At 40.8% G+C, this 22125-nt stretch overlaps 2 protein-coding genes across 7 annotated transcripts in view; one reads left to right on the top strand and one right to left on the bottom strand.

Moving 5' to 3' along the window:
• Nucleotides 1-4347: 4347 nt before the first annotated feature.
• SEPTIN2 (septin 2) lies at nucleotides 4348-21063 on the bottom strand. 4 transcript variants are annotated; one of them, XM_083613897.1, is made up of 13 exons: nucleotides 20923-21063; nucleotides 18846-18873; nucleotides 16704-16827; nucleotides 15707-15793; nucleotides 14086-14209; nucleotides 13069-13203; nucleotides 12816-12933; nucleotides 11529-11630; nucleotides 11085-11230; nucleotides 10061-10144; nucleotides 9870-9927; nucleotides 8725-8837; nucleotides 4348-7429 (listed from the first exon to the last, which is right to left on the bottom strand). In XM_083613897.1, the coding sequence occupies exons 2-12, from the start codon at nucleotides 18852-18854 to the stop codon at nucleotides 8733-8735; spliced, it is 1092 nt and encodes a 363-aa protein (XP_083470023.1). In that variant the 5' UTR covers nucleotides 18855-18873; nucleotides 20923-21063; the 3' UTR covers nucleotides 4348-7429; nucleotides 8725-8732. The 4 variants fall into 4 exon arrangements, with proteins under 4 accessions (XP_083470023.1, XP_083470025.1, XP_083470026.1 ...); XM_083613899.1 differs by lacking the exon at nucleotides 20923-21063 and adding an exon at nucleotides 20541-20674 and having other exon boundaries at nucleotides 18846-18897; XM_083613900.1 differs by lacking the exon at nucleotides 20923-21063 and adding an exon at nucleotides 20541-20644.
• The window catches only part of HDLBP (high density lipoprotein binding protein), a 56668-nt gene continuing 55385 nt past the window's right edge, over nucleotides 20843-22125 (top strand). For 2 of the 3 annotated variants that reach the window (XM_083613682.1, XM_083613684.1), the window contains exon 1: nucleotides 20843-20978. The gene's annotated coding sequence lies outside the window, so the exon portion shown is untranslated. Of the gene's footprint in view, nucleotides 21035-22125 lie in introns of all 3 variants that reach the window. The other variant, XM_083613686.1, reaches the window with a different exon arrangement.

Below are 22125 nucleotides of genomic sequence, written 5' to 3'. Positions count from 1 at the left end.
CCCCAAGCTGCGGATAGCAGCCTGCCGCCCGGCGGGCGGGGCGCCCTGAATCAGAGCGCCCCTAACGCTGGGCAGACACCCGCAGCGTGGGGAGCCCTGCAGGAGTTCCCCGCAGGGCTCCCCACGCTGCGGATAGCAGCCTACTGCCCGGCGGGTGGGGCGCCCTGAAGCAGAGCGCCCCGCGCGCCAGGCAGACATCAGCCAGCCCCACAAGCTCGGGGGACAGCAGGGAGGCGCAGCGCCACCATCCCGCTGTTCCTGACCTGGTTCGGTTTCCCTGACCTGCTTTTGGGGGGGAAATAAAGGGAAATTTTTTTTCCTTTATTTCCCCCCCAAAAAACTAGGTGCGTCCTATGGGACGGAGCGTCCTATGGTGCGAAAAATACGGTAAATTGGCACAAAATTGTGCGAGTTTTATTAGAATGTATGGGAAGGAGAGTCCTGTTATGTGACTAATACTAAGAACAGATAGCATAAGCTTACGTGACCTTGAATGCAGTTAGTACCGCTAAACAAATATATATATATTATCAGATTGGAGAGGAAGGCAGATCCTCCAGCTGAATCTGAATTATTTGTATCTATTGTTCAAAGTGCAAGCTACCAATGAGTTCAGCTACTACCGCATCATTGGGTTGTACATAGGACACTGTTCAGCATACAAATATCCAAATTTCCAGAGAGAGAACTTAGCTTTCTGTTGGAATGTGAAATGCCCCAATACCTCAATAGGTTCTCTCCTGGTTCATTCCCTTCCTTGCTCCATTGCATTAGGGCACGGTTAAGGAGATAATGAGAAAACTGGTCAATGTGTGAAAAATGAGCTCCTTGAAGCAGAAATACTGGGCATAGCAGCAAACCTCAGCAATCCAGATTCACTTCATCTCTTATCACTGTAGCTGGATGGCATTGTACCAAATGTACCCTTATGAATAGCTGTGTGGCACGTATATTTCCTAAACTTTCTGCTTGCACAAACAGGAAATGTACCATGCCACTGGCAGTGATAAGAGTTGGGGCCTCATATGAACATAAACTCCCTAGGTGTGATGCATAATTATTTCAACAGCATGATTATTTCACCAGGAGCTTAGTCATGCATTAATTTTGATCCCTCAGATTTCTACACCAGAAAAGTCCAGAAGCAAATTTACTGTTGCACGATAGGGTGCTTTTGCACAGTAATTGGGATTTTTTTTTTAAAGAACAAGGTTCACACACCACTGAGTGCAACCTCTGTTGCTTCTTAACTGGCATAATATAATCAGCTAATTAGAAGGCAGAGACAAACAGAAAAGGGAATGCCTGTTTTTATGAATGGGAAAGACTGAAGTTGCTTCTCATACACAAATATTTGTTGGTGTGGACAACTCCTGTCTCATTTTACTGGGGTGGAAACTGGTTTAATAGCCAAATTGCTCAAATGTGGACAAGTCCATACTCTCAGCTGAGTATAGGATTGTGGCCATAAGCAATTATTTACCCAACGACAGGAAAAAAAGATTCCACTGCTAAATTGCTTCGCCCTGTGACTATTGTTCAAGCTCTAAAGAAAAGCCTGGAGCGAGTTTTTCCATTACTTAAAGGCTGGTAAATTTTTAAAAGGTTACCTCATCTGTAGCTAGATTAAACTAAACAAACTTTTAATCAACTAAAGAGAAACATGTTTAAGCAAGGAGTCTCTCTAAACATTCTCTTTTTGCTCATTTGGTATAAGGGTCATGGAAAGAAAGAAAATTCAATACTACAAAATGTAGGTAGGATTACCAACATTTAACTGTGAGGTTTAACATTCTGCTCTAATAATCCAGGTTTGAAAACATAATGCAGACTTTCACCCCTTTTGTTGATTCAATATATGGTTGGTAATTGCAGGGCTATTACTGTGGTTTATTTTAGATATCAACATTTCTGCAATGCTCAGCGTTCTCTGCTGTTTGATATAACAATCTATGAAGAAGTAATAAACATGTGTATGTGATAATGTAATTGTTGAACTAAAGTTCATAAATCAATTTTGAAGTTTTTTGCAAAAACCCTTTGTTTCTTATATATCATATATTTAATTTATTCAGGCTGCAGTTTAGTGTATCTTATTTGGGATTAAGGCCCACGACATATACTGGGGCATACTTTTCAGGAAGCAGATACAGGATTGCCCTATAATTATTTTCTATAGTTTTTAATTTAGTTATGAGATTCTGTACAATCGGAGTTCATTGAAATTCACAGCTTTGCCAATCCCCCCCAACTTTTGATAATTAAAGAATATTAAATTAGAAACTAAACACTTTTCAGATGAGATACTAAAAATTATAAATCCTCATAAATTTTGGTCAGGGTGCTTGAACAAGAACAGATCTTTGAGGCAGGAAGATATAAAGGAACACTGATCAATGAACCACCTCCAGGATCAGAAATATTGGTCATATGCTACAGTTTAAACGCTCTGAAAAACTTGTTTTTCATTTGTGTTCCTTTAAGTCTCAAGCATCACAAAACATGCACCCTTTAATGGGCTGCCTGCTTAGGCAGATCCCCAGGTCCAGGCAAGGTAATTGAGAAAGACTCCCATTAATTTCCATTTTAAGTTTGTCCTCGATACCTCCAGTGAAAGCTACCACCTTTATTTACTGTTAAAACGAGAGAGTGAGAGGGCTTGACTGCAGTAAAGGCAGGATGGGGAATCTGATTTGGCCGATAGACAAGATCCTTATCCAAATTTGATGTGAATATCCTGATGTCACCATTCTATTTTCTGCTGCTGTTGATTGCACCTTTGCTTCCTGCCTTTCAGTATTTTTAGCCAATGGGTGAAGCTGGAGCCTCTGACAGGGACTCATGGCAGCTTACAGATAAAAATAATGCATTCTGCTTGTCAGACACCTTACTGTATTGTGTAGCCAGATTTGGGCCTTCTACCACCACTTGCGAAAAAGCATACAAATACAACATAAAATACTGCAGCAGAGGGCCCAATCTACTTACGGTATAGTTGGGCCCCCAAATTCCTGTTGGCATCCCTGCAAATACCGATCACACTACAGTGGTACCTCGAGTTACATACACTTCAGGTTACAGACTCCACTAACCCAGAAATAGTGCTTCAGGTTAAGAACTTTGCTTCAGGATGAGAACAGAAATCGTGTTCCAGCGGCGCGGCAGCAGCAGGAGGCCCTATTAGCTAAAGTGGTACTTCAGGTTAAGAACAGTTTCAGGTTAAGTACAGACTTCCGGAACGAATTAAGTACTTAACCTGAGGTACCACTGTATTCTGAACATAAATGGACCTTGGAATCTAGTAAGCCGGTATTTCACCGAATGCAGACATTTTAAATAGAACTGTCTCTCTCAACTTCAGATGTATCAACTGTGTCTTCTCAACTTCTCTTGTGAACCCAAGAGCCTGTTGGATCAGTCCCAGTCCAAGGGCCCATCTAGTCCAGTTCTAACTGTGGCAAACCCTTAAGTGCACTTTCCCCTCCTGTGATTTCCAGCAACCGGTATTCAGAAGCATTACTGCATGACTGGGGAGGCAAAGCATAGCCATTGTCACTAGTAACCACCAATTCTCTTTTAAAGGCTTTCAATTTGGTGGTCATTACTGCTTCTTGTGAGAGTGCACTCCATAGTTCAACCATGAGCTGCATGAAGTACCGGTACTTTCTTTTATCTGTTCTGAATCTTCCAACATTCAGCTTCACTGGATGTCATAAGAGGAAGAAACTTTCTCTATCCACTTTCTCCATGCCACGCATAACCCTATAAACTTTTCTAAACTAAACAGTCTCAATTGCTGCAACCTTTTCTAATGGGGAGCTGCTTTATGGGGGAGCTGCCCTTGATGATTTTGATGACCCTTTTGCAACTCTATGCCTTTTGAGGTGCACTGACCATTTACTGCCAGTTTAAATCCTCATGAGCACATATTTCCCCCCCCCCCCAACATGCATCACTTTACCCTTGTTTACATTTAATTCCATTTGCCATTTTAGCACCCATTCACTCCGTTGAAGCAAGTCCTTTTGGAGCTCTTCACAATCTTTTTAACAACCCTGAACAGTTCAGTATCACCAGCAAATCTGGAACTGCTCACCCCTAACTCTATATCCTTTATGAACTAGTTAAGCAGCACAGGTCCCAATACCAGTCCTTGAGAGGGACTCCACTTTTTACATCTCTCTATTCAGACAAATGTTTTTAAGTACTGAACACAAGTTATTTTATTTCACCCTCTCTCAGAGCTATTTAGAGAAGCTTTATCTTAAGCAGCAAAACAATTTTACATGTTTCATACAAGCATTTGTTCATTCTTAACTTATCCAATGAATTAAGCAGACACACACATTATGATTTATTATTTTTATTAATAGTCTTGGCTAGTGTTAAAGTGTACAGGAAAAATTATATGTTAATATTGTCATACAAAAAATTAGCCCTTGGAATATGCAAATATTTTAGAAAAATCAATAAAAAGTGTAATAATATACTTGTAAAATTGTAACTATGTTTGTTACTTTTCTTGAAGAAATGGGTTCTGAAGTTCTGCAGACTGAATTTTTTAAGCTTGCTTCAAAACAGTCACATCTCTAAAGATACTCAACTTTTAATAATTAAAAAAAAACAAGAATTTTTGTAACTATTTAGTAACTAAAATTTAGCAGTTTGGACGGTTACAAGTGATCATAAAAAGCCAAGACATTTCAAAATACAATTCCACAGGTAAAACCTTAATATGTAATGAGGTTCTAATCAAAGCAACCAACAAACAAACAAACACATGCAGATGAACATATGGAAGAATTTCATAGATTATTTAATGAAAACAAAGGTATTTATAATAAAATGTTAGGTTTATACTAGTTATTTGGCACACACTACATTTTCACAACTTTTTTAATACTGAAAAATGACCATCTCAGTGCTGTATGGTTTATTATTGTAGTAACTTCTTATATAAAACACGGATATTGTGTGAACATGTTCTTGGCAAAAGTCCCTTGAAGTGTGTTCAAAATAAGTAGAATAATTTAACCCCAATAATATTTATGTAAGCATATATAATACAACCATGCTCTATGGGACACAAAGAGATTTTAGTTGCTACTTTGGAAGAGGAAAGGAGGATAAAAAGAGGTACCAAACTAAACTTTGTTTCATTATGATCACATTTTAGTAAAAACAGTTTCCTAGAATATTTTAAAACAGGTTTTGTTGATTCTACTTAGGATATGTACATTCTGGGTTAGACCCAAACCTCGGAATGGCACTAACAAATCCCAGGGGAAAAGGAAGGGTCGGGGGAGGGGGGCAATTTGCACCAATTCCCCCTTCACCTCCTCCTATCTACAATCTGAACATCTACTCTGAAGAGTTGGTGGGAGGGACTCTAGAACATAGGGGGTGGCATGGAAGGCTGCAGGAAGGGGAGAAATCAGCAAAAATGTCTTCACCTCTATGTGGAGTCCTCTGCCACACAGCCCCTTGCATGTAGGGCTGCTCTGGGTTTAGCCCTAGGCTTCTACATTTCTCTTACCTTTCTTACAAATTATATTTGTAACAAATCCTATCATTATGATCTGGGATTTTAACTTGTTTATGTGGAGTTTTAAGTAACAGTTTAGATAACATGGTAACATATAAGAGTTAAAGGGAAATTATATAGAATGATTAGAAATAGTGTCAGAATTACATGACAATATCCACATTCAGCCTTTTGGCACTGGGTGTACTGTTTAGTAACAATATATGCTGCAATAGCAATAGCTGAATTGAGCAGTATGTCAAATAGAGCCCAAAACAGGCTGTTTTTTGTTTTAAAGAAAGCCAGTAGCATACTATGAGATTTTTCCCTTTTGCACCTCTCCTGCATACATTTTTCAATTTGAATGTTCCTTCACTTATGGCAATAAAAGCTAAGCTGAGAGTAAGATCTTGTTACCGTTACCAAAAACCAAGTAAATGAAGCCTTGCTTCAAGAACAAGCATGTTTTCTTATCTTACCTCTAGGATAAAGGGGAAATGCAATTTAACGATTAAGCAGGATCACTTCATTTTTTTAACTGCAAATATCTATTTCTGCAGAATTGTCAAAATAAGCCACCAAGTTCACATGGGGTATTTCCCTGCTTTACTTTTAATAATCAAAATTATTGCTACTTGCTGGGACCAGCAAGTTTTTAGGCTTACTCTGTATGTACATCTTCAGCTTGATCTCTCATTATTTGCAGACCCATGCAAGAACAGTAGCTTTCCTCTGTTCTCCTTAACACTCCGTCAAATTACAGTGTAAGGACATGAAACATATCAGATTATCAGAATAGGGGTGTGAAAGCAACCAAGAGCAGGTCAGCACACAACCTACAGATTCACCCCAGAGTTCCTGTTGTTCCTTAAGATGAAGACTAAAAGGATGTGTTTGTTTTCAAGCACAGTGCAAATGCCCATGCATGGACATTTTGGGGCTGCAGATAAAGAGGCTACCAGCAGCAGCCATTCTCCTGACTATGGTATCCTGGCTGTCCTTTCACTTACAGAGTATGTGACCAAGACTGGTCTATCATGCTACTTTTAAAAATATTTGACCTTTTTAAAGACAAAGTCCCTGAAATATTATAAGATTTGCTTTCTAAACTGCACAATGCCTTTAAAAACTATATTGGTTTTTCTTAGATAAAAACACAAAAGTTTAATGTGCGGTAGTTACTTGAAAAAATGACTATAAACCTTAGAAAGGTAGGGCAGTGCAGGAGTGATACAGGCACAGAGTTCTATATTCTACTAAATATAATAAAAAATGGCACTGAAGAATTCCATTTTGTCACTTACATTGTTACTGGATCAGCTACATGCAAAGAACTGCATCCCAGGGACCAAAAGTTCACTCAAGGCTTTAGTCACTGTCTTCTCCAGCAAAAGCTCCCAGCACTGATCTTTCATGTGAGCATTAAAAACCATATGATACTGGTAGTTTAAAGTAGTCTTAAAACTGTATGCACATTAGCCACACTAGGGTATCAGGGAAGGCTGTGGAGGAAATTCAAAGCTCATATGCAGACTTTGGACCTCAGGATTGTTATCATGATCAGTTGATTCCTTCAGTGCAAAAAACAAACCCAAAATAGTGGTAGTAATCCATATTCAGATGAAAAATATTAGCTAGGAAGTATATATATCTTTGTAGCCAGTGTAGTAAAATCAGCTCAGTAAAAGAGTAGTAACCAAAGTTAAAAAAACTATCACGTTACACCATAACATTAAAATATTGACTATGTCTTAAGTTGTTTTCAAATGAGGCATTACAGAAATGACAATACAGTTGCACATTGAATGTGAATGGACCTCCCAAGTCACAGCAGGATAAGCATCTCTCCTCACAAAATACGTCACTGTGTCATAAGTCTCAAATGGCTCCAATTCATGAAGGTATCTGCCAAAATGAAAATATTGAAAGGCACAACTGTTATTTAATTTACCTTTACATTTTGAAATTGAGCTGTAGTGCAAATACGAATTTTGAAATAGCTTCTCAGCCATGAATCTATGGAGCAGCAATGCTCAAAGTAAGACTCTTGCTACAAGTATTGCTTTTAAAAAGTAAGAGTGGAATGTATGTTATATCTGTGCTTTATGCCATCAAAGTGACACCACTATAGTTCTCTACTAAAAAGTTGTAAGCTATAGTACATGTAAACTCTTTTACCATGTAAATTCCTGTCAGGCAGGTTTCTTCCACCATTTTCACTATTCCTGCTTGAGTGAACCAATTTTTTAATAAGACTAAAACTGTGGCTATCAACTCTATTTTAGCTTTTGTCCTACCTCCCCCCCCTCAATTCCCTTGATTAACTATTTGATTCTTCTTCCTTCTTTCACCCTCCAGTTGCTTCATGATGACTTGTTAAGTAGATACATGAAGTTGTGTGTCTTAAGTGGAGGTAGAAAAATAAATTGCCCCCATTTCGTCTATAGTACAGGGATTTAAATCTCCTTCTCCCTGTGTTGTAAAAGAAAAGTAACATGGGTTGTTCCATTACTACATATTCAGCACAACATATCTCTATTGCCTCAAAGCCAAAGACTTTCTTCACTTCTATTAAATGTAAAACATTCCCATGTTCAAAGGTAAGAGAGTCACTTCTATTGCCTAACTCCTCTTTTACCTCTGTCTCTCCCTACTACTAGAACACAATCCCCAGGAGGTTCCCTGCAAAGGAATGAGGCCCCCAGGACTGAAAAGGCTTCTCCCTGCTCCACAGCTCTGACAACATTTCCAAGTTGGGGAAAAGAAGGTGCAGTACTAAGGTGACTCCATGTTTTCTCTCTTCCTGGTCTTAAAGGCCCGATTCCGCTGAGGAGAAGGAAAATGGGTAGTGGCATGTGCAGCCCTGCAAAATTTGCAAGGCTAACTTAGAATTACCACCCTTCTGACACTGCAGCCCATGGGGACTATCCAGGTGCTGCTGGACTGTAACCATCACCAGCTTCAGTCAGCATGGCCAATGATCAGGAATGATGGGAACTGCAGTTCAACAACATATGGAGGGCACTACATAGGCTTTGTCTAGAGCAGGGATAGCCATATGCACACCAACACAAGCATGTGGAAAGTACTACACAAAGACTGATCCAGAAGTCAAAATGTGTATTTAAGACACACAACCCTGCTTTTCTTGCATAGCAGTATTTTACAGATAATGGCTTTTCTATTAAAATGTTTCTTACCAAATAATTTAAACTTTGTGCCCATGGATGCCATCACTGTCTCCTTCTCCACCATGCCTCTGCATCTGCATCTGTGCCTGCATTCTTGCAATCATCTCTTGCATCCGACGGAGCTAGAAGAAAATGATACAATCTTTACCATGTTTGTATTCTGAAAATATGGCCCTTCTGCAGATGTTGTTGTTGTTGTTGTTGTTTTGCAAAAGTGAGTATAACAAACTGCTTTCTTCTTCCTTCCTCATTACAACAGACTATGGTACTCATAGTCTCAAAGTATGGTACTCAAAGTAGTCTCAACAAATAAAAAGCATGCATTTAACAAGTAGCCAAATGATCAAAATCCGCTGAACTCAGTGCTGTTTAATCACAATTAAATGTACATAGTACCACAGCCTTAGTTAATTTGAAACGTACAAATGAAAGCTTGCGGCTGCAATTATGGTTTCATTTATGTTTTTTGGAATCACAATTTCTAATGTGTGTGTCTGCACAGAGTGCACAAATAAAATGAATATTTAATTTAGCATTAAAAGAGCAAGATGGGAAACTTGCAGTTTTTAGCTATGGGCATTCTAAAATGAAAATTGCTAGACAGAATAGCTATGCTCAAACAGAACACTAGGCCATGGTTTAGAATAATGAGAATGAACTGCAGTGAACTCCAGACTAATTCTCCTCCCACTTCACCTCTGGCTTGGCCAAAGGGAGATTGGAAAATTCTTTTTGTGCTCCATATTAACTACAGCTGAGCATGGCATTTGAACCCTTAACTGAAGTTAATTTTAGCAGTGGTTACCTGAAATAAGCTAGTTTCATCAACTGAAGGTTTTTTTCTCCAACAAACCATAGTTAAGATTGATTCTTTGTGCTTGTTTCACCACTAAATGTAGTGAACAGTAAGCACTGGACAAAGTACAAGATTTACTGGACTTTGAGGCAGTAACCTTCTCTTCTGATAGAGCATTCCCCAACCCTCTGGCAAGATATGTCTGGGGCAGAGAACCAGATAGGTCTTGCATGGGTAATATATATCTGGGCTTCAATGGAAGTGTGACTGCTTTGTCCCCTCAAGAGAACACGGAAATAAAAGAAAAACATCAGTTGTGAGGTATTAGATGTATTTTAAGTAAAAATAAAATCCTTACTTCAGCTTCCTTTTCCAGCAAGATTTGGTCTTTGTTAACTTCTTCATCTTCAACCTTCCTACATACAGGGAAGGAAGAGGAACAATTAGACAGAGAAATAGCTTTTTATTAGATCTTTTTGAAAGAAAAGTATCACCACCACACATCAATGCAATTCAATGGAACTGCAGAAACAAAGAAGAGGTACCAACCTGCCACCTTTTTTAAGTCTTTCAGAACGGAAATTTTCATAGTGAAGGTCTTGTGTAACTTCCTGGAGATCCTGCATGTGAGTGCTGGAAAAACAAAGAAGCACAATGCTATATATAGCTTGTGACCAATGGATGTGAAGGAATTCTGGCAAAAATATGCAGTGTGAGGGAAAGGTTGGGGAGTAGGAAAGGCTGGGAGACTCTGAGGACTGCGGTTTTACATTCTGTAGGGGAAAATCACCCTGGACAACAGACCTGTACAAGATGCAGAAGTCTTACCCATGGATCACCAAGGCTACCTTTTCACACACAGTTCTGAACATAGTTTATGCAAATTAGCAAAGCTAATATCGCACCCACCCTATAAAGTACATGGCATCACCCAAAGAATCTTGGGAACTGTCATACCCCCAGCCCTGTCCAGTCCTTCTCAGAAAACTACACATTTGAAAACTAACTTTAGAAGAAGTAATGCAATGTAAAGTTATAGAAATCTGACTGGTGAATGTTCATTCTGGACAAAATAACCATGCTAAAGACAACAACATCAATATCATTTACATGAACCATGCAATTAACCTATGCACACATATTCAGCTCATTTTCTTTTGTGGTCCAATTTCTAAACAGTCAGGAGAAAGGATAGGGCAAAACAAACCAAAGCCAATTTATGTAAATTCAGCTAATGCTTTAAAAAGCACATTCCCTATCTGGCTGTTTGACACTGCAGTATAGTGAGTTTCAACTTTTATATCATTTGTCAAGATTAGCTAACTTGTGCAAGGCCCAAGCCAAAAATCAAATCTAACAGCAAAATTTCTGGAAAGATTATTTCTAGAATTGCCATGTGGTATAGCATTTAAAGAGAGTGATGATTCTGAACACTTCTGCCCCCTGAAATTATTTTAATCCTGTTAATAATCAGGGAGACATACTAATCCTCCTTAAAAGTTCTTGTTGAATGTTTATGTGGGGAAGATGAAATAACAATGGATAAAGTAATGAAGTAAAGTAACATGCTTACATTAGCATGGTTCTTAGCTTTAAGAAGTCATTATGCTCTGGGTTCTCCACTTCAACAACTCCCCAAGGATAGAGGCGACCTCTAACCTTTTTGCCTTTGGCCTCAATCAGCTGATTGGATCCCACTACACAAAATGGAATGCTGGTCTGAAATTGAACAGGATAAAACAAGTATGTTACAACCATATGGTACTTTCCTATGCAAGTAGTTCCATAGCAATAACCACCATCTCAAGCATTCAAATGAAGTGGTCAATTACTTTATTAGACATGGGAGCTTAGGAGCATAAGTTGTGTAGCTGAACTGCAATAGAGGACAAATCTTATCTGAAGGTGTTTCATTTACAACTTGAGGACAACTGGGAACAGTCTATAAAGAGGAGGACATACAGCATCTGATCCATTCAATGCATCACTGTTTCTCCACCACTGATACAGGCTTTACCTTCAGAAGCCTGGTCTGTTCTTTAAAGTCCTCATCCTCATCTGATTCAGCATCAGGCAAGTGATATATCTTGATACTATGTTCTTCAATTTCATCTAGAATCTGAGCATAAACAAACAAAAAACAAAACAAAATTAAACAACATATATGGGCCAAGCTCCAAAGGCTGCAGGCTGTTATGCCCAGCCCTGACTTGGAGTGTGACAATAAGTAATAATAATAATAATAATAATAATAATAATAATAATAATTTTATTTATACCCCACCTATCTGGCTGGATTTTCCCAGCCACTCTGGGCAGCTTTCAGCAGAACATTAAAAATAGAATAAAACTTCAAACATTAAAAACTTTCCTAAACAGGGCTGCCTTCAGACGTCTTCTAAAAGTCAGAGAGTTGTTTATTTCCTTGACATCTGACAGGAGGGTGTTCCACAGGGTGGGCGCCACTATCAAGAAGGCCCTCTGCCTGGTACCCTGTAACCTCACTTCTCACAGTGAGAGAACCGCCAGAAGGCCCAATGACTCCCCCGAGAACAAACTAGATCTCCCATTGACCAAAGACTGTCTCTAGCCCTAGAGATCCCGACAGCCCTCCCCAGAGCCATCTCCAGGGGATCCCCCAGAGATGCCCTTTGTGTTCTTGTCATTTCAACCAGCAGATGAGCCATTAGAAGAGTCTGAGGGAGAGGTTGAGCCATCTTTGTCCTCAAGAGCTCAAGTGTCTAAAGATTCAAGTCCAGGCCACAGACCCACAATGAAGTGTGTTTCTGAGAGCCCGAAGACACCTTGTAACTTGGAAGTAAAACCCCAAGTTGGGAGTAAGGATACCCTTAAAGACCAGCAGCTGGCCTGTAACAACCCTTACTTTGAGCTTCCTAGCTGCTGGAGCAGCACAGATCTCTAGCTCCCTGAATTATCTTGCCTAAACTAGATCTCCTTGGCTGCTGACTCCTGATTCCTCCTGACGCTGACCCTGGATGATGTTTTGGACTTCAACTGATTACTCATGCCTGACCCTGTCATGTCTTTGACTTTGCATGTTTGACTTATCCTACCATTATTTTGTAATTTCATGCACCAGACTGTAGCCTCCTTGAACTCTACAGACTTGGGGCAGTCCACCCATAGACTGCACTTGCTAAAGCTGGGCAGAGGTACAATAGGGCTTTCCCCCCCACTGCATCCCTCCATGACCTCCAAGCAGCTACTAAAATTTAAAGCTTTCCTTGGAGTAAGATTCAACATGACACGAAAAACTACAACTGAAAAGTTTACCAAAACTTACTCTTTTCTTCAGTCTTTCTCGCTCCTTCAGAGTAAGAGTATCGGCTTTTGCAATTACAGGCACAATATTCACTTTGTTGTGTATGGCTTTCATGAACTCAACATCCAAGGGCTTAAGTCTAAAAATAAGAATGTTAGAATTTTCAGTTATTTACATAGTTTTTTAAAAATAAAGAGCCTAATATTATGCATAAAGATTAGGCCACTGTATGAAAGATTTTTTACTACAAATCTACAAGTACTGCTATACATACCCATGACCAAATGGTGAAATGAAATAGAAGCAGCAGTGAACTCTATTGTCTACAATATGCCGTCTGTTCAAACCACTCTCATCATGAAGGTAACGCTCAAACTGCTCATCAATATAGGATATAATGGTCCTGAAACTTAAATAAAACACCACACTTATGTAAACATCCCTTTTCTACAATGCTGAGCAATAGTTGCTTATGCCAAATCAAGCAATTATTTAGAAAGAGCAGTTATCAAAATGGAATGAAGCTATTAACAGTACTTTAAAGTCACTCCAAAAAAAAGTACACATCTATGTGCGTGTGTATACATATAAACAAAATATTTATATCCACCAAATATAAGACTCTGGGTGGTATCCAAATGTATTGCTCAGTTGATGGTAAGGTTGAAAGAGGGCTGACATATCCTCCTGAGGATTTTTTGTGGGGAGGGGAGAACAGGGGAGCACTGGCAATTGATTCCTGCTCTGTTGTACGAAGGGAAGATTTACCATCAGCCGAGGAACACCCTTAAATGCAATCCTATGCTTATATGACAGAGGTCCAAGAAAGTTAGGGAGTGATGAAGAGATGCACACTGAACTATGGAATTGGCAATGAGCACAAACAAAAATACAATATTTCCAGCCAACAGATGCTAAAGAACAGAAGTAGAAGGTGTCTCAACACAGCATGCTGCACTATGAGGCTGCAAGACATTACTTACAGAATGAAATCAGGTTTTGAAAGAGGACTTGGTGGAGTGAGAGAAAATGGAGGTCCTGATCACAATTAAGTTTTTTAGTGCCTGCCCCAAACATGCCTATTACATATAATCAGTCAGTAGATTCATATTCTGCATTTTCCAGATTTGATTACAAAGTGGTTGGAGGGAAAAAACCCATGCTAAATACACTAACCAATACATACAGGAATAATATATCAAAGGAAATTAAGTTGCCAAGAAGCCAATTAATGAATTCAAGAACAACTTTGAGTACATATTTTTGACCTATGGTCAAGTATATAACATACCAATCTCGACAATTGATGGCATCACCGTATCCTGGTGTATCTACCACAGTTAGACGGAGCTTTACACCCCTTTCCTCAATTTCAACTGTTGAAGCTTCAATCTGCACAGTCCTTTCAATTTTCTCTGGAAAGGAAACAAAATTTGATCTCAGGATGTCTGAAGGCAAGATCAAGAGCCTTTGAAGCAAGATCAATAATTAACAGTAACTAAGTATCTAGCTAAACTACAGCTGAGCCACAAACAGCAAAATAATCTGTATTTTTAACCACAGTGGTACCTCCTTGTTACGAACTTAATCTCTTCCAGAGGTCCATTTGTAAACCAAAATTGCTCCTAACATGAGGCGTGCTTTCGCTAATGGCACCTCCCGCTGCTGCCACGCGAATTCTGCTCGCATCCCGGGGCAAAGTTTGCAACAAGATGCATCTACATCCAGGTTAGCAGAGCTCATAAGCCGCAGCATTCGCAAGGAGGATGGTACGTAACACGAGGTTCCACTGTATTGGTTATATTGTAGAATTAAAAAGTTTAAAGGCCTTCTGGTACAAAAGGAAAGACATCTGCTCCCCCACCCTAAAACAGATCAATCTATATGGCCTTGATCACAATTTGCTATGGGCCCAACAAGGTTTTCTGTTGAGCAAATACATGCAAGTGTCAAAAGCAAGAGACTCAAACTACAAGATACAAGGGAAGGGCAAAAGAAACAAGGCCTATCATGAAGGTTAAAATAGTTAGGAAATGGGGAACAACTCTCTCACCAGGAATACTGCATTGCATTCTAACTTCTGAACTTTGTCAGTATTTTTTAAAGATCAAAAAGGGGAAAGATGAAAGGAAACAATTATAAATGATTTGCTATAAAACTAAGAGCCTTCATCTAAGACTATTGTGTCAGAAACAGTGGTCTTATTCACATGTCCAGCTTAACCATAAGGTTATGAGAATGAGTCACAGTGAGCATTGGATTCATGCCCTATCCCCTTGAGAGTGGTTGAGAAGGGATTGGGGTTGTTTTAGATAAAATTCAATTTAGTGTTATGCCTCAACCCTAAACTGTGCTGAATTTAAACTACGCTGAAAGAAAAATTCTACGCTCTTTGATGCTGCACCAGAGAGGGAGGGAAGGAAGAGGACATGAGCCCAGGACCTCCTTGTCTCATTCATGCTAAACTACAGTTTAATACAGTGGTACCTCGGGTTAAGAACTTAACTCGTTCTGGAGGTCCGTTCTCTGAGGTACCACTTTAGCTAATGGGGCCTCCCGCCACCACACAATTTCTGTTCTCATCCTGAAGCAAAGTTCTTAACCCAAGGTACTATTTCTGGGTTAACAGTGTCTGTAACCTGAAGCGTCTGTAACCTGAGGTACCACTGTATTATGTTCAAACCAGCCAGGTGGCTTTCATGAAATGGTTTTCAACTGCTCAGAAGTCTGCAAAAAGCTTTCTGTATTTCTGTGACCACATGGAGTAAGAAACAAGGTACTTAACTGGTACAAAACTACATTAAGCACCCATGACTGGAAGTCCCCCTCCCCACCGCTTTTCAATCCTGGCTTACACAAATTAAGTGTTTAATAAGATTCTAAAACAGAAGACACCAAAATTTCATGTTTACCAGCTGCTCCTGGGATTATTCTTTCTGGATAGAGATCTGTTAAGAACAGGCTGTTTATTAGAGTAGACTTTCCCAAGCCAGATTCACCTATGAATTAATATGAAAATAAAACCGTAAGAAAGTATTACATATTAATGAATCAGCAGAAGGTTGGACCTTTCACTATTGTACATTGTTACCTATTTCATTCCAAACTTGGCAACAGTCAATGAACAGTTAATATTCTTCAGGCTTACAAAGCACACCTTCTAAATAAGTTAGAATTGTGACAATAATTTTCAGTGTTCCCTGCATGTAGGAACAAGCTCTTTCTGGGAGAAACCCAGTTATGGGGAAAGCTTCACATCTTGACATTCTGCCCATCAGACATCTTAATACTTGTTTGTGTTCCCAGACTTATTTTTAGGAACTCCAAACCACTTGCAAGAGAGATTAGTAATTTGCATACGGCAAAATATGTGTGCAATTTTTTGTGAAATGTTATCTTGTTATCCTGCCCTGTTAACACTCCTAATGAGGGGCAGGCTATAAATCTTTTAAATAATTAATTAAGGAAGGTCTTGGAATGGAAGGCAGCATTGTTTCAGATGGTGGGACGGATCTAATTTGTATTGCAGGTTAGCATCACTATAATAATCTTTACAAGTGTTTGGACAATTTTATCTGAAATCCCACATTAACCGTTTATTCTTTCATGTGCTAGAGCATGGTTACCCAGAAGTTGCATGATCAACTTTCCTGATTTCCTAATTTTACTTCCCAAGAGGCATTTCCGAATCCTGCTATAAGAGAACCTTAAAAAAGATTTCGGCAATGGAAGCTGGCCCACTATTCTATAACTGAGTTACAGATTCTTTAATAGGTTCAGATTTATACCTGCTAGTTCTTGTGAATAATGACTACTTCAGATATAATGTCTATACAGGATCTTCAAGAACAAAATTATGAATAATTACTAAATTCTACTTTAATTTATTAAAATAAAAAGTGATCTTACCAACCACCATAAGGGTGAACTCAAAGCCTTTTTTCACAGACTTCCGATGAACCTGGTTTGGAAGGTTTGCAAATCCAACATAACCAGGAGTTTCTGGATTTGTAAACTTTTCAGCAGGCTGTTGCTGAAAAGAATGTAAATTACAGATTATTAGTTTAAATACTATTACATTCTGCTATTTTGAGGTGGAAAAATTGTTCATGGAAAAGCTACCTACTCTACTCTCTACACCTCCTTTGATTGTTCCTTCCTCTTGACTCCAATTGTGGAGTCTGGCCTGGCTCAAAAAAGTCATTCCAGGCTTCTTACACCACAATTTATTACAACAGAAGTCTCAGGACTGAAACCCTTTCCCTTACCCCTCTTTGCCGCTAACAAACTCTGGCTTGTTTTAAGACAGAATTCCCAACACAGGTGTACCTAGGGTCCCTTGCACCTTTGGTAAGCTGTGTTGGCACCTCCCCTGCCCCACCCGGAAATATCACTTTACTGCAGAGGACAGGAAGCTTTTCCTGCATTTGATCTCACCATGACAGCAGCGTTACATTGTCAGACACACATATACGTCATGCACTCCATAATCCAATATCAGATTTCTGCGCTCCCGACAAGGGGTGGGTTTTGCTAGCCCCAGGTACACCTCTGATTCCCAACCCTGACATAGCCAGGATTTTCAACCAAAAAGGAGGGAGGAGTGTTTGACCCAGACACAGGACAGAGGGAGTGCATCTGTTCCTGCTTCTAGGGCCCTCAGCAGTTTTTGATACTGTTGGCTACAGTATCTTCCTGGACTAGCTCTGCTAGATAGTTTTAGGGGAACTTTTTTAGTGGTTCTATTCCTACCTGTAGGGCTGTGCCCAGAGAATAACACTGGGGGATTGTGTCTCAGTCCCATGATCCTTGTGCTATTGTGTACCTCAGGGCACAATCTTGTTGCCAATATGCTGCTGTTAGTAGCAGCTATTACAAGTTATGGGGCAAAGCATAATCAGTACACTGGAGACATGTAGCTCTATTTCTCCATAACATCTGAGTTAGGAGAGGCTGAACATAAACTGAGTCTGAACCCCGGACATTGGAGTCACTGTGAGTGAGTGGTCCCCCTGTCTGGGAAAATGGCCAGTTGCTTCCTCGGGCTGCAGTTGCACTCAGACTGAAAGAACAGGTTTGTAGTTTGTGGATGCTCCTGAATCCATCTCTCTCACTTGAGGCTAAGGCAGTCTCAGTGCCTAGGAGAGCCTTTTACCAGCTACAGATGGTATGCAAACTATGGTCATTATTGGATAGGGATAGCCTGGCCATGACGATTCATGCACTGGTAACTTCAAGACTTGATTATTGCAAATGCAGTCTACGTGGTGCTACCTTTGTGCTTGGTCTGGAAGCTCCAGGTGTAAAGTTATCCCCACTTTTGGTGGGGAAAGACTACTGTCAGCACATAACCTGAGTGCTTAAAATCCTGCATTGACTGCCGATGTTACCAGGCCAAGTTAAAGGTTATTGTACAAATATACACTGATTTTTGGTCTAAGATACCTTAAGGAGTGCCTGATTCTTTATATCTGTTTGATGGGGGATGCTTTGTTTGTTGACCCCCACATGGCTCAGATGCGCAACTCATGTCCACCAGGAGCTGTGCAATCAGCTCTGCGCAACTTCACCTTGGCTAAGATCAGACAGGCACCCTCCCTGTTGAAATTCAGGTGCTTGATAAAGGCTTTAAAGTAAATTTTATTAGGCCTATTTTTGGTTTACCTGTGGTTTCTATACTTTTAAGCAGCATATTATTTGACTTATCCACTGCTTTATTTATTTTTCTGTAACTTGCTTTGAGACAATTTATGGTGAAAAGTGACATATAAGTATTGGAAATAATAATTTAAAAATAATAGATAGAAATAGTACTAAGTGACATGGTAAAAAGACTGCGGGAGAAAACATGACTCTTATTTCCATAGAGGTAGAAGTAGTTTTAAAAAATCCATCACCTAACATGGATTAACATGGAGATTTTTTAGAGAGCATAAAAGCAATGTGATTATATTCCTTCGTTAGTTAATTTAGCACACCAGTATCAAATAAGTGTTTATTGCCAGCAAAGAACAAACCATCAAAATAGTTATGAGCAAAGGCACATCTTACCTTGGACATGTTTATGGAGGTGAAGAATCTGGGGGGAGAGATCAGTTTTAATCTGAGATATTTAAAAACAGGCGTTGAGAGATTATACAAAATTTAAAAAAAAAACCACAGAAAATTGTTGTTTAAAATTGATAAAATCTTATTAAATTTCTGTGAAAAGGAGCAAGTGAAAGACACTTTGGTAAAATGACAAAAACTGAAGAGATGTCAACCATGTGGTTAGTACATGACCCTGTAGTAAAGCAGTAGGGGGGGGGAATAAAAACCTTAACTGTGTTCTCTCTTTTAACCTCCACAAAAGATCATCTATCAAGAACTGACTAGATAGATAGTAACCACTAGGTCATATGATAAATGCTGGTAGTAACATAAATACCAAACATATATAAATGGTAAATTACAGTATTAGCAACAGCCAAACTGACATCTTTTATAATAAAAGAAAATGATCAAATGGGAAAAGTTAGCAATTTAATAATGTCATATCTACATGCTTGAGTGTAATTCTAGGAACACATTTTGAAGTTGTGACTTAAGTACCAACATCAATATCCTGCAGAATAGGAGTGTGAAATCCGAGTGGAATTCCTAATAATTAAATACTGCATATGCCTGTTTCAATAGGAAATAGCTCTCTGTAGACATCAGAATTATGTATGGAGCTGAACCCGCCCACGACTGGAATGTGGGCCCCCTGAGAGCTTTCCACCCAGCATGTCCTCAACCTACAAAGGTTTTGCCCCTATAGCTTATACATGCACAAGCAGAGAACTATTGTTGGGGGAGAATTTTCATTTCGCTCGTAACTCAACTTTGCAGCATAAGCGCTGAGGAAGTTATCCAGATAGATGCAGGAGTCGGGAGAACGTAATCATGACTCCCACTCCGTAAGCGAGAATCGCACATCCTCTGCAAACTGCCCCCTAGAAGGCCCACCCAGCACGTCACTCCTGCTCTATCAGCACACACGACACATCCCCAACCTCCAACCGGAAATCTGTCGCTATATAGAGCGAACACAGCTGTGCTGTTCTTCTCCGCAATGGCATTTTTGAAATCCTCCACTTTCGAGGGCAAGGCGCCCCCCGCCCGCCTCTTTTGGAGGAGAAACACCCACCGGAGCTATGAACCCTTCCCAATTCACAAGCGATTTTCCTCCCTCGCCATCCCGTGCTTGACTGCCTCATAGAATCGTAGCGTGGGAAGGGGCGCCGGAGGGCCATCTAGTCTATCTAGTCTAGTCTACACCCCCCCACACACAATACAGTGATCTCAAGTGTTTTTGAGGGCCCCCTTCCCCGATGCGTTTTCGTGGATAAGTCACGTTTTGCAGTCAGCTAAACTTGCTGAACCATCTGCCTTTTGGGCGTCAGTCGGAACCCTTTTCCTCCCCACACACCCCTTTCCCCATTTCCTTCCAGCCCGCTGTTTCCTATTCCCATCCGCTGCCCCGCATTTCGTGGCGAAAATGCCGCCCGGGAGGCAGCGAAGGGGCTGAAACCAGAGCAAGGGATGGCGAGGGGGGGGCGGGGTCTTTCTCGCCTGAAAAGCGAGGTTTCCCCCCTCGCCTCACACAGGGACAGGCAGCGGCTCCCAGCGGGCCACGCGGGCGCGCGCCGAGGGAAAGAGCCCGTGGCCACCATCCCCCGCGGTTGCCCAGCCCCAGAGAGAACCTCCTCACGGGCAACGCCTCACCTGGCAGCCGCGCCCCGTCCTCGCTTGCTAAACCGCCGCCGCAAATCTTCGAACCCGCCCAACCGCTTCACGGAGTTCCGCGGCGCATGCGCGCTGGCGCCTTCCCACCCCCTCCCGCGGCCTGTGTCCTTAACCCGTCTCCATCCGCAGCGTGAGGCAAAGGCAAGCCTCTTCGCGAAAAGCGCCCCCGCCCCGCGGCCCAGCCTTCGCACGCGACAAAAGCATGGGGGTGGGTAGTAACAAAGGCGCGTGCGCGACTCAGCCAATACTGGCTCGCTCAGCCCCGCCTCCCCCAGTTGCTATAGTGATACCCGAGGGCAAGGATGGGGGGAGGAGTTTCCCCCTTTATCTTGGCGGGTCACGCACAATCCCTTTCCTTTACCAAGATGGCGGCTGGTCCTTCGTATTCGGCATAGCTGTGCTGCGAGCCCATGCGAGGTAAGAACGTATGCCTCCCGCAGGCCAGCCAGAACGTAAAGCGTGGAGCGGTAAAGGTATACACGGAGCAATTTGCTGGTTTGACCTTTCTTTTCATGAAGGTTTTGTGGCTATGGCGAGATCACATTACCGGAACAGGGCCTGCAACGCGCGGGAGCTCCGATATTAACCCTCATTAGTAACTCTATGGTGTCTTCAATTTCAATTGGCTGCTGGAGGGCACGTGGTGTCACTTGCCCAGTACCATAGAGAGTGCGGGAATGAGAGGTCGTAGGGGGATAGTCTAGAGGTGACCAGCTGTGGGGGTTCCTTTGCATTACTTCGTATTAGGTTCCGAACGGTGAACCTTGCGCTTGTCTCTTAACCCAGTAATTCATTGCAAGCCGTGAAAACTATAAGTGATCTCGAGCCCGCATTTTCCACTCCCACAGAAGCAAAATCATGCGTGTAAAATGTTCCCTACTATAGGATAGCCAGATACAATTCTCACAAAAGGGATGGGGTCTTTCCTCATCGCTACATGCCAATCACCTAGCAAATGCCATATATTAAGCTACTGGTAATGTACAGAAGCCCTGCTCTCCTTTGCACCTGGTGACCCATTATGTTCATGGACTACTGAGACCTATACAATGGAGAATTTAGCACTTGTTCTTACTATTTCTGCCAGGCTGACACATCTCTGGCTTTGAAAAGCCCTTCATCTCGGTTTTGTGCTGTGCTTAAATTACAAACGCCAGCTGTTTTTGTGAATTTGATGTTGGCCCAGGCTACAATAGCTTCCCCATTTGCCACTTTACAGATTTTATTATATCTTTTTATAACATTTATTTAAGATTTTTTTTGTTATACGTATCTGAAAATAAGTCTCATTGAACTCTGCAGGACTTACTTTAGAGTAGCCATGCATTAGAGTGCACTGCAGCAAGACAACATTACCAGTCTTATTAGTAGTCCTGGGTTTGCATGTTATGAATTGGTAGCTTGCTAATGAATAAAAGAATAGATGCAGAAGAGTAGAAATAAGCAGGATATTTTTGCAACAAAGGTAGAAACTTCCAAAGCTCTGTAATTAGACAAGAATTATTTAACTTATTAATAAATGATTAGGAACTGGTATGAACTGCAAGATAACAATTTGCAGAAT

Source organism: Podarcis filfolensis (genome assembly GCF_964270895.1).
Source record: "Podarcis filfolensis genome assembly, chromosome: 5".
NCBI classification, from domain to species: Eukaryota; Metazoa; Chordata; class Lepidosauria; order Squamata; family Lacertidae; genus Podarcis; species Podarcis filfolensis.
The sequence above is the reverse complement of the archived record's forward strand: the minus strand, read 5'-3'. Positions and strand labels throughout refer to the sequence as shown.

Bases quoted from the DNA above. Each gene is read 5' to 3' on its own strand.
- SEPTIN2 (XM_083613897.1), bottom strand. The intron at 15,794-16,703 runs GTAAGATCACTT...ATTAATTCATAG, and splicing joins GTTCACCCTTATGGTGGTTG to GTGAATCTGGCTTGGGAAAG. The intron at 13,204-14,085 runs GTATGTTATATA...GTTTTATTTAAG, and splicing joins GCCATCAATTGTCGAGATTG to TTTCAGGACCATTATATCCT.